This window comes from Syngnathus floridae, chromosome 3 (assembly GCF_059516105.1).
Source record: "Syngnathus floridae isolate MCC-2025c chromosome 3, RoL_Sflo_1.0, whole genome shotgun sequence".
In the NCBI taxonomy this organism is placed as follows: Eukaryota; Metazoa; Chordata; class Actinopteri; order Syngnathiformes; family Syngnathidae; genus Syngnathus; species Syngnathus floridae.
The window spans coordinates 12,772,926-12,789,205 of NC_142415.1; the positions used below are offsets into that span (position 1 = coordinate 12,772,926).

At 39.5% G+C, this 16,280-nt stretch overlaps 2 protein-coding genes across 3 annotated transcripts in view; one reads left to right on the plus strand and one right to left on the minus strand.

Moving 5' to 3' along the window:
* Positions 1–475: 475 nt before the first annotated feature.
* mtmr10 (myotubularin related protein 10) lies at positions 476–10,464 on the minus strand. Its single transcript, XM_088370336.1, has 17 exons — positions 10,236–10,464; positions 9,809–9,924; positions 8,820–8,880; positions 7,826–7,962; positions 7,453–7,525; positions 6,919–7,061; positions 5,409–5,502; positions 5,171–5,318; positions 4,676–4,763; positions 4,482–4,570; positions 4,189–4,319; positions 4,020–4,089; positions 3,692–3,762; positions 3,447–3,619; positions 3,189–3,359; positions 2,819–3,001; positions 476–2,704 (listed from the first exon to the last, which is right to left on the minus strand). Exons 2-17 carry the CDS (start codon positions 9,863–9,865, stop codon positions 2,096–2,098), a joined length of 2,298 nt encoding a protein of 765 aa, XP_088226462.1. The 5' UTR covers positions 9,866–9,924; positions 10,236–10,464; the 3' UTR covers positions 476–2,095.
* A 1,013-nt stretch (positions 10,465–11,477) lies between these two features.
* Positions 11,478–16,280, plus strand: part of myo1ea (myosin IEa) — a 32,581-nt gene continuing 27,778 nt past the window's right edge. For both annotated transcript variants that reach the window (XM_088370329.1, XM_088370330.1), the window contains exon 1: positions 11,478–11,722. In XM_088370329.1, the coding sequence (XP_088226455.1) occupies positions 11,720–11,722 (3 nt within the window). In that variant the 5' untranslated portion in view covers positions 11,478–11,719. The remainder of the gene's footprint in view (positions 11,723–16,280) is intronic.

A 16,280-nucleotide genomic window follows, 5' to 3' on the forward strand; every position in this document is an offset into this window, starting at 1 on the left:
GGCCCGGCCCACGAATAGCAAATAATTGACGCCCACTCAATTGTATTTAAAAGTGGGGCTGCGTCCAAATTTTAGAATTATGGAAAAGTGTTTTTTTTTTCTTTTTTCTAGAATTAGAGGGGTGACAGCCTTGTGACAAACCGAATCAGCGGTTGAAGTCCACATAATGATCAATGCCTTTTACTCACGTTTATTCCTATTTAACTGCATATATGGCAAAGTTTACGCTCAGTTACCAAATGATATCCTTGTTCAGACCTTATCTCTAATATCTGTATATCTGAATTAAATATTCAACAATTTTGTCAAAAACAAAACAATGCCTTGCAGTTTGAGTAGATCATTTGCAAAAAACCTCCAATGGGACAAAAAAAGTAGAAAATTATATTATTGTATTAATAAAGTAACTCATGAGCTACCGTCAACTTATCCAGTAAAACTTTACGTGGTGAGAAAAAGAAACAAGACAGGCTCCTCATTTGAAAATACAATGTATTGATTAGTTACAGATACTTTGAGCCCTCTTTTCTGCCAGGAAACTTTTCTCAGTGCAGTACCTGTTAAAGGTTTAACGCGCCATTGAAACCAACACAAAAAGACAAGTGAGATATATAAAGAGCATTGTTACAAAGGTTTCCCAAAAGGCACAAGAGACTAAAAGTAGCCAAGACGTCTCAAGAGAAAATTTGCATAATATGAATAAATACATCTGCTGGCTGATCCAACTGTGCAAGAGAGAACAGTCATCATAGAATCAGCAGAGGATGATAATCATAAATATCTCTCCATACAATATATAGTCAAAATTACGTTTAGACTTATTTAGTACCATTAAAATATCAGATTTCAAACTCGTAAATTCTATTGACGAAAAATTGCCAAACTTAATGTTCAATCTCCCTAAAATGACCCATAAATTGGGTAAAATGTGCAATTAATAGCATTTTTGTAAGTCAGACAGCCGACACACATCTTGAACAATTAGTTATTGGTAAGACATCTTACATTTAAGTGAAATGGGTCAGTACTTTCTAATATCAGGGGTGGGTAACATTTCTTTCTAGCTGGGGCCACTGGAATTTGTATTAAGTCCTTCCAGGGCTACAGTAAAGGAATGAAGGAAAGGGGGGAAAAAAACTTTCAGTTATTAAACTTATGAGCATTTTTGGTTTTAATGTCTTTTTATTGAGGTTTTATTTTGTCTTTAGACTACTCTTGCACCACAAGTTCCACACCCCTGATCTAAATATTTTCACAACTAGCTTCTTACTATTTGGAAAGAAAAAAAAACTGAACCAGTTACTCATTTTGATCATCCAGTCTTTGGTTCAGCAGTTACAAAACATGAGGGAGCCCTTGTATAGAAAACTAACAAATGTGGAATGGTTTAAGACCTTATTAGTTCATATTGAAAGGCACTATATACATTTACCACAGATTAAAGTCATTTCAAATCAGCAAAACACCAAACAAGTGCTAGAATTTGGAAGCAAACAGTATTAATGTTTTGTAGGAACTGTGAACACACAAAGATGCATTTTGTTTGCAACACTTGGCAGGGCAGGGCGGGCGGTAGTGTTATATTGTGGTTAGTCAACATATTTCCTGGAAGGTACACAATAAGTTTGAAATCAGTGTTGGTCAAATGCGTCATTGTTGCTGCAATAAAATCTGGACTGTGAGACTCGTGAATACTAATCTCACGACGTGATACCATGGGTTAATCCCGTACAGTCTGCGGATCACGCAAGCTCGGCGAACAAGAGCGGTTATCTTCGGCAAATTTAAAAGAGTGATTTAAGTGGGATAAAATAAAATACATCTTTTAGTATTTTTCACAGTATGAGGGCACATCACAGTAGCACGACACTGGCCAACAAGGAGGATGTACTTTTTTGCATTCTCGATTTATTAATTTGTATAATTTATGGAGCCTTTTTTTTATGCTCTCCCAGTTGTCGCCTCAGATTTTGAAGCAGCATCAATGTTGCAAATTTTAGCTTATAAAGATCTAAAAAAAAAAGTCATAAGTTAGTTTTGTTATCATCTGCATTGTTAAGAGTGGTAACAGCAATTGAAACAAAACCGCACATTCTCAGAGGGAGTCGTTAGCGAGCGTCTCTGTGGAGAGCCAGATCCTCGCCCCATTTAGAAACTTGCTGATGGGGGTTCCGTGAATACTGCGGCGACACAGGTTTCCTACAGGGGTGAAAGGAAAAGAAGAGGAGAGAAATTCTGGAGGGGAATCATTTGGGGAAGCGGCCTGAAAATACATCCGCCTTTGATCAGCAGGGGGCCCTTTTGGGCTGGGGAGGGGGGTGCCGCTTGGGGTGGGTGCCTTGTACTGCCTGAGGTGATTCTGTAGGATCTCAATTTCGTCCACCAGTTGAGAGAGCTTGTGGTAGGCAGTGATGGACCCCCCTTTGGAAATGCAGGCTTCCGGCACCCAGCGGAGGAAGTAGAGCTTCCAGAGGGCCATGTGGGAGGGTGTGAGCTGGGGGAGCAAGAGGCCCCGCTGGTCAGCGGGTCGAGAGAACCACTCCCTGAAGAAGCGCTCCGACGGACTCTCCACCACATATTTCATGGGTGAGAATTCGGCTTTCAGCTCGGACCCCAGGGAGCCTCGTCGGGAGAGCGGGTCTTCTCCGCCTTTCAGTCCATTACGCAGCGTTGCAGAGGCTCCTCGGTAGGCGGAGCCATATTTCTGGAAGGGGAGAGAAAAAAAAAAAATCAAGACATATTCAGAGATGGCACACGTGATTGGCATGGTCGATAAACTAAGACACCTCAGCAGACAGAGAAGCTCAAGCTGTCTTACCTTAGTGCGCCTAAAGCTTTTCACTTCCCCATTGAGAACATATGCAGCTCCCTTGCCAACATACATGGGGTTGTTAAAAAGGGTTTGGTCTTTGGCGGAGAATTGTTGTGACCAGTCCCACACAGGAGGGAAGTACACAACGGGGTCCTCCCCTTGAGGGATGGCTTTATTCCTTGCAAAGTCCTACAGAAAAGAGATGCCATCAGATATTTCTGACCTCAAGCAAAGCATTCCATCAGTCATCAAACAAACTATATTAAGTCAAACAAGCGACACGCAAACGCAAACTGGCCACATCAATATCAGGAATATACTTAAAAAGAAATGCCTATTTTTTTTTCACTTGTTTTCTGTTTTCAACATTCCTCACCATCAAGTACTGGGCACGTTGTTTCGGAGAACTGAAGAGGAAAGTGCTGAAGAGTGGGATCCACATGCTATCACTTAAGACGGTCAGATAAGCTTCTGTAAACTCAAATCCAGCTGGATACTGGTTCATCATTTGCCACACACAGTCCAGGAACAGCACGAACAGCGGGGACTTGAAGAAGAAGAAAGAAAACAGACACAAATGATGTGTCTTGATAAGTAAACCCAAGTGCATTGCCTTGTACAAATGGGCAAATACCTCCTCTTTGTCATTCTTTTTTAAGTGGTTGCATCTGTCCAAGAAGCGATGGCCTGCCATCACCCACTCCTTCTGCACCAAACCCTGAAATCCGACAAGGCTGCGATAGTGAGGATCCACCATGAGCTGCACCAAAGAGGACACCACGCAGTTCAGGTCACGGTCCTCTTCCTCTATAGAAGATCACAGGGAAGAAAATCAACTTGTTTGCAAGAAAACATTTCTATAGAGCCTGAAGTGTTTACCTTGGAGTATGACTGAAACATTCCTTCCATCCAAGTGGTACACCATCTCAGATGCGTGCTTGAGAAAGGCTCTGCAATCAGAGATGATGTCTTAAAAATGTTTTTCAAATTAAACCCAACAAGCCAAACATTCCCACTAGTCGCCGAAACACAGCCAATCTCATCATGTGCAGGCTAAACATAGCAACTGCTTTTAGTTATTAAATAGGCCAACATTTGTGATTCTTTAAAAATCCAAAGTTTTTGACATTCTAAATAAGTGTAAGGGTTTCTACATTCGGGTAGTTTATTAAGTACGACCACAGACACTGGCAGGTTCTTTCCATACCTGACATACTCAAGCCATCGTGAGTTTTCAATGGATGAAAGCCACCTTTCCTCAGATTCCTCAAAAGGATCTGCACATAATCAAAACAGAAGGCTTGGAATCTAAACTGAACACAAGAATGCGGACGAATTCCTTCTGTGTCCAGATGGGACCCAGTAACAAGGCTAACCTATGACGCAGATCTGTCGGATTTTGACAAAAGAACTCTGGATGTCCTGGATGCTGGGTAGACACTTGTCCAGGTCCGAAATGAAGACTTCACTGCATTGTGGATGACTTTTTGTAATGGCCGTGATGATCCTAGCACAAAAAACAACACAGCACTGAGGATGTAGAAAAAGCACTAAACCAACAGCACCACAAAATGTCAAACTCCCTATAAAGAGGCAATAAATAGGGAGTGGTTATGAATGAAGATATACGTTGTTAGATTATCCATGCACAATTGGAAGTGTGTGCTACCTCTGCTCAATCTTCCTCTGCTGCACCGGGTCACACACACTGGCCATGCGCACAAGAGCACTTCCATTACGGTGATTCCAGCACCAAAGCTACAGCAAAGGAAACAATGGCTCAACTTGCTGGGAACTCAAATGGAAAACATTGCCTGTGATTTTTTTGGGATTAACAGCACGTCAAGTGGAAATGATACTCACTGGAAGCCGGTTGCCAGTTAAAAATATAGAGTACTGCTTAAGATCCTGGTCTGCTAGAGAAACTGGGACAACAATGTACTCTGGAAGACTGAGAACCAGCAGGAAAAAAAGCACAATGAGTCACAAAATGTATGCCCTCAAAAAGTGTTTGTTGTTCATGCAAGTATGCGTTAGCTCAATCAAGTACATTGTTCAGTCATTTCATGTGCCACGTTACTAAGAGGTAAACAATACATGCGCACAAAATACTGGACAATGGTTTCAATGCAACCTCTATGAGGTCACCTCGGGACTCAGTGGCACCTCCTGTCAAATGGAGACGTGCATTACAGCGAACCGCTAATGAAATGAGCAAAACAGTTTAGAGTGTAAATATACGGTCTTGCCAAAATATACCAGGTATGACTACAGGGAGGACTTTCAATGAAATTCTAGGAGGTGCAGGCATACTTTCCTTCACGCTCATTGCACTTGAGAAGTAACAGCGGCCCAAACCTTGAGGAGATGTTGTAAAGCTCGTTTATGGAGCATACTCTCCACTCCGAAGCGCCCGTTCTCTTGATCTCTCGATCCCACTCGGAACGTCGATCAAAAATAGGTGTCTGTAATCCTCCTCGCCGGACGGGCGTGTTGAGTCGCTCAGCTGGAAAACAAAGACATTCAATCTCGTTTGCATGTATGAGGACGACACATTTGGTAATATTTCATTATGACGAGAAAATATTTTTGGAACCTTTGGATTCATGGTACCGCCTTCCCTGATACTCAAACCCGAAGAGCAGGTGCAGATCAGCTGGATGGGAGTAGTGAGCAATAGCGAGACAAACCTACAATAAGAGAAGGGCAACAGATGTACTCATGAATGACTGAATCATACTGTACTGTGAATCATACATATTTTTGACAATTTCATTCAGAGTGCCAAAAAACTACAATGAAGGCATTTTAAATGCTTCCAACACAAGAACAAGAGTGACCTGGGAACCAATCCTTTTGCTCAGGATTGCACTGGAGTCACACAAAGCAGGCCATTCAGTAGAGAAGCTGTGAAAAGCATGAGGACACCAAAGAAAACACCCCGTATGTGCGTGCGTGCGTGCGTGCGTAAGGAAGTACCCGACTCTGTAATTTACTATAGCAAAATAAGTTATTATAGGCTGGCTTAATTCCATATGTCGTAAAGAGCAAAAGGGCCAGGGCTATTTTTTTTTAACTTTACACTGTAATTACTAACATTGTGTCCCTAAATATCCACAGCAGTGAGGAGTGGCTAATACATTTTCATTCTAGGACTTCCATGTTGCAGTTACTCTAATAGAGAGGATGAAAATATGACTATTTTCCATGAGACCATTCAGTTAGATGGTGTTTGTAAACCCAGCCAACCATCAAAGGTGTTTTTTTTGTTTTTTTTTCGCAACATAACTGAATTGCACTGGTCAAAAATGTTTATTTTGTGCCTATTGCTGAGGAAAACGTAATTCAATGTTATAATTATCCTCATCTTGTCATTGAGGAAGTGGCTGTGGCACTAAAGCTGTGTGTGTACGCAGAAGTCCGGAAATGAACGGGGCAGCAGCATACAACTTTGACATGTACAGAGGAAGCAAGTGCACAAATTGGACAGTCAGCACTAAGCTCCACTTGCATGATGTCGAAGAAAAATGCTTGTATTTAGAAATACACGGTTGCAGACAACCAAAATACGTCGTTCCCACTAGACTTCTTCAGTTTTTTAGGAACCTTTTGTATTATTGTAAATGAAGCTCAGGGCAATCCAATTCTAATGTTGTGTACAGCTCTGTTATGAATTCAATAGAACTGGAGCATTTTGCTTTAATCTTGATGTATTAGTGTTGTCCACTGTAAAAAAAAAAAAGTTTCGCTCCTAATTTTATAATAAGTAAACCAAGACTATAGTGATGCCTCAACTTAAAATTAATTTTTTTCAATTTTATTTTTTTGATTTATGAGTTTTTTTTTTTTTTAATAACTGTGCTTTCCACTAGCTGCAAACACACAATGCAAATTGCCATTCATTTTAATGGCAAAACATGACTTGAGACGCTTGTAAATTGAGATTTAAGTCTAACCATAGAATGAATTACATTCGGAAGTCAAGGCTACACTGTATTGGACATTTTAAGCAATGAAAATGTACATTTCTGTCTGTTCTATAGATTTTGGAGTACCCTTTCAGAGGATTTATTTATTTTTAACCAAGACAAAGTTCAATCACTCACCTTTTTTGCACTCTCAGGCCCGGCCTCGTCAAAGCAGAACCTTATGATTCGCAAGTCTTTACAGTAAAGGATGAGCTCAGTGGGGTTAAACTTGAGCTTTTGATTTGAGCCCAAAACTTTCTTCTTCCCCTTTGTATCGTTCACTGAAAACAATAAAAGTATGAGCTGAGTATTTCATTAAATGGGGGGTAAAACATAAAACACAAAGATAGGTAGAGCGGCGAAAACAACTAGAAAACACAATCTAGTGTCAGTCACAGTTCGGCCTGATAACGTCCTTTGGATTCAGACAAAGCCCGATGTGTGAGCATGAAACAAACGTGCCTCATCATTAGAGCACACGTGCTTCTGCGCTCGGTGGGGCCAGCATTGTAAGCCATTAGTGAGATGTGTACACAAGGTTAATTCGTAATCGGATGCAAAACACTGCCTTTGTGCTGGCATCACTTGTTATCAGAGGGTAGATCAGACAACAGCTAAAGAGCAGACAGTCATACCAAGAGTTGTTGCAACCAATGTAGGGACCGGTCTTACCTGTTACCACATGCTCTAAACATGTCAGGGGGATGTCATGCTCTCCGAGTAGCAGATGGGACAGCTGGAACTTCTGAACGACAAAACAAAAAGCAGAACGTGTGACTCTATCCACAACAATTTGGTTCAGCTTCATCATCGCCGCAACAGTCTGGTGGAAATGACGCACGTTTTCACTTCACAATGAAGAACAGGAAAGTTTACTTCCTCATTCCCAGTTCAAACACACAACAGACATGGAAGTGGGAAGACAGCAGGCCGTTTTGAGTCGTTCATTCACCCTTTTGCTATTTTGTGAAAAACAGATAGTCCTATTTTTCTTACAGCTTATCAATAAGTACAATGCATGAGCACCAAACAACTTTATTCTTACTGGTTTGGATGGGGCATCTTGAGGGATGAAGGAAACCTTAAAGTTGGTACATATCAACTTCCCCCACAGGTCATCTTGGCTGCTTTCAACACTGATGCATTTCCTCACGAAGTTTGCCTCGTTCACTACGATCTCCCCTGCAATCAGACGCGTTTAAATTTTAGAATAAAATAATAAAGGGGGCATTTGAAAAGGATGTTAAACTTATTTTAATTAAGAGCTTCAGGGTGCAGCTTTTGGTACGATTATTCCCCTCCCCATTCTTTTGACTGTTTTGTTGTGGCTTGTTAACCAGAGGATAGATTACAGTAATTATATGACATTATAGTTATATGACATGTATGCTGCACATGCACATTAAAAAAGGGGAAGCTTTTTTTATGAAGAGGACCACTCATGGAACCAGGAAGCTGCGGTAAATCATGTACGGAAATTTTATTTTTGTTACTGGTCACTTTCACCCCATGTGAATGCATTATGCAAGTATAAAGTATAGCGTTTTGATTTGATCTATTCCTCTAAATGGTATTTCACCTTTAACTAATTACTCAAAATGGCACACCACAAAGTTTTAGTTCAAAGGCTACATTGAGCCACTCCCTTCAGGGTCCCTTGTCATCTGGTCAGCACGAAACCAGAATTATATTTAGAATTGAAAACACTTCTGCAGCTCCAGTTAATGAATGAGCTGCACGTGAGACTGAATTGTTAAAGAAAGACACATGAAACTTACTTTCATGACAAGGGCTTTGCAGTAATTGTTCTGTGCAAAAACTATTTGTAACAAGTATTTCAAATGTCACAAGATCAGATGGAATTTTGTTTGCAAGCTGCAGCCATCAAATATTTTTAAATGGATTTTTACACTGGTTATCCATTTGACTAATCAAAGAAAAGTTCATTTTTGAATGACAAAATGGGAAAGTGAGGTGCAGGTATTATAATTATCCACTTGGGGACTTTAAGGAGACATTTGCCATCTATGCAGGCTTACCGGGAAGTAGCTTGGGCTCCAACTTTTTAATAGGGGGCTCAATGGTCTTCTTCACATCACTCTAAACAGGAAACATGATAACCAGCAGTCAGTGGTTATTGAGTGATGGCAACAATGTGACAATACAATGTAGGTCATGAGAATTGTAACTTTGTTTATAGAGTCCCATAAAAAGAGAAGCCATGCGGACAGAGGTGCCCCAAACACTCATTTGTACAAACCCTGTTTGACCAAATAGTCTTATGTGGGCAGAGCCGTCAAATGATTCCAAAACAAATACCATTATCATTTATTTGAATGGTAACCTAACCATCTTGGCTACACATCATGTTTGTTCCGTGCACCAAAAACTATGAAAACCAGTCATTCAAGTCAAATAGTGAAACTCGTTTTATTGATTTCTCCTAGACAGTGCACACTCAGTGAACCATATTTTAAAAATAAATTTGATTACATTACAACATATCAATTATGACATTCATTTCAAAATTACCCCAAAATTCTGCCACCCCTCAAAGAAATCTGTATGTTCATCTCTCAGTTGTTAAGGTAAATACCAAAGACAGTCAGAAATGTCACCTATTATTCATAAATATAGATATAGATAAATACACATTGTATTTATGCAAACATTAGGGGACTAAAAAATCATCATCATAGTTATTTTATTCATTGTTTTATATTAAAAGGTATTTTATTCTGCCAGATATCCGAATCTGTATTAAAACTGAGGTAACAATATATTCCCCAATTATGAACTTGTCTAAGATAACTTTTTGACGTCAGGTGATCCATAACATAGGCTTTGATTTGAAATTAATTATGCACGGGAGTTGAATCACTTTACATTTACCAAAATGTATCAAAGTGTGTCACCACGGCTTGCAAGTGAAAGTGTGCATGCAATCCATTGGGGAATCTGCGAAATTCCCCACATAACATGTAAGAAAAAAGATCACGAACTTTTGTGTTGTGTTGTGTACATATACCTGCACAGGAGGAAGATAACTCTTGAAGGTAGGTTTCATGGGTTTGACAGAAAACATTGTTTATGTCCGCCCTGTCGACGTTCTTATTAATGGGCGTTTTGACTAGCTAGCGTCCACTGGAGGGTAATAAAAAAAAAAAAAAAAAAATCAAATGAGCCTTTAAGTCAAAGTCCGTCTCAAAGCTGAGCCCAAGGCGTCCTTAGAAAAAATATCACACAAACGTCTTTGAAGGACAACAGGACTCCTCCATTTCGGGCTTGCCGCTTTGTAGAAAAAGTTGTCCCAAGTTAATGTTGGGATGTTTGCGTTAGCTCGCCGCGCACGTTAGCATAAAGCATAAAAAGTTTGAAAATGATAAACGCTCACAACTTTAGTTTTCTAGGAAAATAGAGAGGCCTCCGACGGGCGTCTACATTTTCGTAACCACCTGTTACCGACGTCCAGAGCTGCCAGTGACTTCCTCAAAGTGTGACTAATTCAGCCGAACACAGGAGAAGATGCAGTCAACGGCTTAGCGGCCATGTTTGGAAACTAAGCGGCGACGTCCCGCCCTACTTCCGGACTTCAAGTGCTAGCGTATCAAAAGCTCACATGCACTTAAAAGTTAAAATAAATGAGTTTATTGACAATTACATTTATTGAACAGATATTTAAGGTTTTATGCTGTAACATATAAGCATTCAACTGTCGTTTCTAGTCCAAAGAAGCCATAAACAGTCGAAAGGTATATATTTTATGGACTACAACTCCCATGTACACTTTGACAGGGCTTTTATTTTTTAACATTAACTTTATTTATACGTTACAAACAACAACATAAGTGTTCGTCACACTTTCGCCGTCCTTATGTTGTTTTAAACGTTATGATATGTAGTATGAGAAGCCTTATGTTCTCTTTTATTATAGTATTTAAGTTCAGTCTCTTCTATCCACACTCCCCGGATATATGATCAAATTTACATATTTGACCATGGAAAATACTGAAAAGATGAAAAATATTACAGTAATAACTATATACAAATAACTAAGGGTTCTCTAATATTTTTCACGTTCGTATGCCCTACGATAAAACTCCACTAGATGGCGATAAAATACTGCGGTCTAACGTGCTCTACGTTTATCACTCATGCTGTTCATTTGCAATTTGTAGCGGTTTCTGCTAATATATTCTTTACCAATAAACGGGGGAAGATCTCTACAATTGTTGATTTTATCTGCAGCTTCATAATCGTGCAAACCTATCAGATATCACTTTCAAGTGCTTTATTTTAATCTATTTTTAAATATATTTTAATATCTGAGATGTATGACGGCCATGTGGAGTGGCTGGGGAGCGCACAAATTTACAAAACGGTTCATGTCATATCAAAGAGTTCATAATAACTTCCAAACTCTCATAAACAAATTAAAAACTAAACATAAAAAAAATAAAAATTAAATACAAAAACTAATAAGCGACATTTATGCGAATGAGGAAGTATAATATTCTTCTGTGAATTTTGTGCGTAGGATATTTAAAGTACGGTACTTTTTAATATTAGTTTATGTCTCAAAGTTGCACATGCGCAATTTAACTTCATGAATATTTAACGAGCATTCAAGCTCGACACCATTTGATTGGACCGTCGTGGCTCCGTTTCCTGTGTTTTTGTTTCAGGCACTGCTCGCTCCCTGCTGATCAGAGTTCGAACTAGTCCGCCTGTTGCTGTCAAAGGGATCAGACGACGTCAGTGCTCACGATGGAAGGAGGACACAGCTGAAGTGGCCGCATCCACGCGTGTCGGACAGACGGACACTATCGGAAATATCTGCCGTCTGTTTTGGATTTTGGCCGTGCAGCTACAAAGTTGACTCTTTCTAAACATACACAGCATTGGACCGCCGGGGAAGGAGAACACAGTTGCTTTGAAGATGGTGAGTGATTTTTAACGACCTCTTTTTCTTTTTCTTTCTTTTACATAAAACATTATTTTGACTGCTTGAAAAAGTCGCAATTTCCAAATTTTTAACATGAAGCCGGCACTATTTTTGTATTTGTTTATTATGGGACATTCACATGGGATGTTGGGCCCGGAATGTTTGCACTGACCGGCCACTTCATTAGGTACACCTGTTTTATGATAATGCTCCGTTTTCTCAGTTCGGAGATGTATATATCATATTTCCCCCCATAAATGCAATGCAATACTGTCTGATGTATTAAAACTCAAGATGAAGTGCACTAGTTCAAAATATAGTTAAAATTTAAAGCTGTATTGTTTTCCTTTCAGTTTTATAAAACAAGTGCAATGAATCTTGTGCATCCAATGTTTGACACATGAAAGACGTGGTTTTGTCACAAACCGGTTATTCATGCGACAAGAATCAGGTGGCATGTGTCAGGCTCAGCGTCTGTGTGTGTTGGTTCATTGCATGGAGACAGGTTTTTCCTGGTTACTGAATGGCATCCCTGCAACAGACACACCTAGAGGTTATGTGGCCTCACTCAGCGCTGTGTTTTGGCAATAGCTCCTTCAACCATCAGGTTGAATGTCAAAATGTGGTGGCCTGATGTTCACTGGGGGAAAAAAAAAAAGAAACAAAAAAGAACTTTTGAATGTTGTTAAATAATCTTCAATGAAGGTGACCAACGGGCTTTATCTGCCAAGAGAATGACAATTCCAGGAAGAAGATGGCCTTTTATTACTCTGGATCATTTGTTTCATCTGGAGTTTCATCTTTGATGTGTTCAGTAAAGGACGGTAGCAGTTTATAAACTTGAGTGACTTGTAAGACAAAGAATAAAGGATATGTAACACTAAGTCTGCAGAGTCTGTGGAAAACAAACTATTTAATTCATTTAAATGTATGGCTCTTGGTCCAACGTGCACTGCACCGATATGAAAAATAGGAACGAAGGGATTAAACTCATAGGAAAACCTTGTTAGGTTCATCCATATTTAGCTGTTCTTAAGGCCCGAGAGAATATGCCATGTGATTCAAACCGGCAGTAAATATTTAGACTGCCACCCTAAGTGAATAGCATCGCTCGGTAGTTCTCGCTCGAGCACTTCGGTATAACAGCAGATGGTTTGCATTATTTTCACTTTTTCCCAGACTGAGCCCCCGCTCACTCTTAGTCGCATTCAAAGCTGGCGCGTCGTTCTCTGACCCGTCGCTGGTGTTGAGATTTGCTCTGGAATTCCAGCTCCCTCTCTCTTGAAACAGGACGGACACCCATTTTCACCTGGGGAACTCGTTAGGCTTGTTGTTGCTGTGGTTCAGCACACTCCTCTCGAGCGGTTCCACACGTCCGTCCGTCTTTTCGCAGAACTGATGTGGCTTGTGATCACCGCGGCACACTCACGGCCATGTTCAGTAACTAAATAAATTAAGGGTGAATCTCAATATCAGTTTCTCAGTTGTCCTTGTAAGAGTGTAACCGAATAAAATCTTATTACAAGTGGCCAAGTCTTTTAAAATGTCTCTTTCATTTTACACCTTATTTTTTTTCCATTGGATATACATGATATTTGCATGTTCCACAAACAGCTCTGCTAATTTAGGTGTGTATAATGCTTAATGGTACTGCAAAACAAAATAAATTTTCATTGTTTTATTGTGCATAAGTTATTTAATGAATTGAGTCATTTTGGTCATATATATTCTTTTTTTTTTTCACAATCATATTTGCATATTTTGCTTGTGTCTTTGAAATTGCTGCCCCCCTGTCATAAGAACTGCCCATTTGAGAGTCTTTGATGTTTTCAGTGACTTTATGACACATGAAAGCTTGATGCAATTTCACAGCGTAATGCCAACTTAAATCAAAACAAATGTTGTCTTGATTTTATTTAAACACACAGGCCAAAATGTACTTTGAAAGGCTGCTTTTAGGCAAGTGACTGTTGAATTTAACATGACAGAATGCAAAATGAAAGCTCAGCTCATTTATTCACCAGGTTGACATTTATTAATATCTGAGCATAGACGGAAGGAGTGACAGGAGCCATCTTTTTATATTTTGTTTCCACATTGATAATACCAATTCAAAGTGGAAATTGTGTAATTGGTCATTTGGGTACCCAAGAGTGACACCCACCACATCCATACGGCAAATATTTTGAATATAAATGTTTTTGACGAACTCGAAACTTAGAATTTGAGAACATTCCTTTCTACTTTCGCAACTTTGGGAACTTGCACACACACTTCGCCCATCAGCACATTAATCGTTTTTCTTCCATTATAATATTTTTAAGATTGAGAAAAGTCTAAATTGAAAGTATGATTTAAAATTTGATTAATTCCACAGCCCTATAAAAAAAGGAAGGGGTAATTTTTGTAGTATATTTTAATGTACTTCTAAGCACTAGACTTAAAACAACAATTGCTTCATATCAAATACAAATTTGTTAACCGCATTTTATGGGAGATTTTGGTGTCCCTGAAAATCTTCCTGACTCAGATTTAACCCTCGCAGAGGTCAGTTAGTATGTACCCAGCACTTTTCTCCTCGTGTGTACTATCTTTGTGATCGTGCGACTCTGTGTTTAGGCCTCGGCCTTGTTTTCCGACTGACTGGCAGCCAGACCTTCAAGTAATGTGAATCCTTGACTTGTATGTTGTAACCTCATCTTGCTGCATTTCACAGTGACTAATGAGAAAAGTTAGCTGCATGAGCTAATGATGCAGATGCACAGTGTTGACATTTTGGACTTCATCCCGGCTGGATAATTATTACACAGCAGTAATATTTTATGACATTATCATGAAAACACAGAACTGCTAGAGCAGGCGATCTCGCAAAGTCAGAGAAAGTTTGTTTGACTGAACTGCAGTTGGGGATGGAAAGAATTGAACCTCGCTCTTTATTCGCAACGAGTGTCGTTGCGTATGCCAGAAATCGGCTCAGAATTTTTGCTTGTGCTTCAATTTAGCATTGGTGGGTTGTTTCCATGTGCCTGTGCATGTCATCGATCGATTTAATTTATCGTTGTTCAGCAATGACGAGGATATCAGGATATGTTTGTTTTCTAGATGTGATCGAAAGCTGACTTGTATCTGAGGCTATCTGATTCCATGTGTGTTTCTTCATGTGACCTGGACTATTCAGTTTAAGTATTTAGTTAGTATGATAAGAGACAAGAATTTTGCTTGGCATCCGCATGACGCTACTGAACATCAACATCGCTTTTGAAAAAGCATGAAGGCATTAACCTCAGTAGCTCATCTGTTAATAGCTGACGCTTTCCAACGTAAAGCCTGAAGCCTTTTACTTGGCTGTGATCTAATACAACAATAATATTATTAGACTGTCACTGTAAGGTCCAATGTTGCTGTTGCATCTCAGCCAAAACTTTTCAGTTGATCACGCCGCAACAACTACAGCAAGCTGTCTTTAAGAGCCGCCGCACTTATTTGCATGACACTCTCTCATTGCCTTTGCGGGCTGTCAACAAGGTCAAAGATTTGTGCTCCGGTCATTTTCAACCATTTTTACTTGGAGTTCGCCTTTTTGTGTTAGTTTATCACCTTTAGAATTTATCTTCAATCTGATGAACTGCTGTTAGGGTTATCAGAAAATAATGTGAACACTGTTACACTGTGAACGGCCTCAGTTCATTAATTTTCAGAGTTGAGGTCAACGCATAGATATGAATTCAGCTTTTCTATGTTTTATTTTCTGGTTAATTAACTGAAATTAATCGAATTGATCTCTGTAAGTGCCTACTAATATCAGTGTGGTGTGACACCACATTTCTGGATCATGTGGCAAAAACTCACACAAATGTAGACAGTCTAAAAGGGAACAATAACCAAGTCAAAGTATTTAAAGGCTTGTCAGGTCCTTTGTTCCTCTGGAACATTGTTACACAGTCACTTATTTTAGGACACCGCTTCCTGTCCATGTATAATAAAATACTTCTGTACAGTACTATTTCAGCGAATCAGTTAATTTTATCAGGAAAAAAAAAACATGGTTGAATGGATATGGTTCTTGAACAGCTAGATGCGTCCTGATGTGAGGCGACATTCAAAATCAGCTTCAAAATAGGAAAGGAAATTAACACACCATGACACACACTGCATCCACACAACCAGGAAGAGATTGTTTGCCCATTTGTGGTGTGAAACTGGAATGGTAGGAATGAGGAATTAAAGCAACATCTAAAAATGAACAGCTTTAAACAAACGTAGGTTGCATGTTATTTTAGGAAGGGATGATAGATAGTAAAAATACTACCTCGGCACAATGTGTACTGTATAAAGAACAATTTCCCTCAGATGTTGTGCTTTGCTCTCAGTGACTGAACTGTGTTCACTCAAAGCTCTTTAAAGTGCCATTCATTATTGCGTACATGTTCCCCACACCATGTCACAGGGTGATACTGTGTTTGGAGACACTAATGCCATTGTTCAGCTCCGTTTAATGAGAGGAGAGGTGTATTTTTAGCTAAGACTTGCAGCAAAGAGCATTAACCGTAATGAA

Excerpts from the sequence above, each read along its gene's own strand:
- mtmr10 (XM_088370336.1), bottom strand. The coding sequence starts at position 9,865 with ATGTTTTCTGTCAAACCCATGAAACCTACCTTCAAGAGTTATCTTCCT. Across the intron at positions 7,062-7,452 it reads TTTAGAGCATGTGGTAACAG|TGAACGATACAAAGGGGAAG; the intron begins GTAAGACCGGTC and ends TATTGTTTTCAG. Across the intron at positions 3,002-3,188 it reads AACGTGCCCAGTACTTGATG|GACTTTGCAAGGAATAAAGC; the intron begins GTGAGGAATGTT and ends TCTTTTCTGTAG.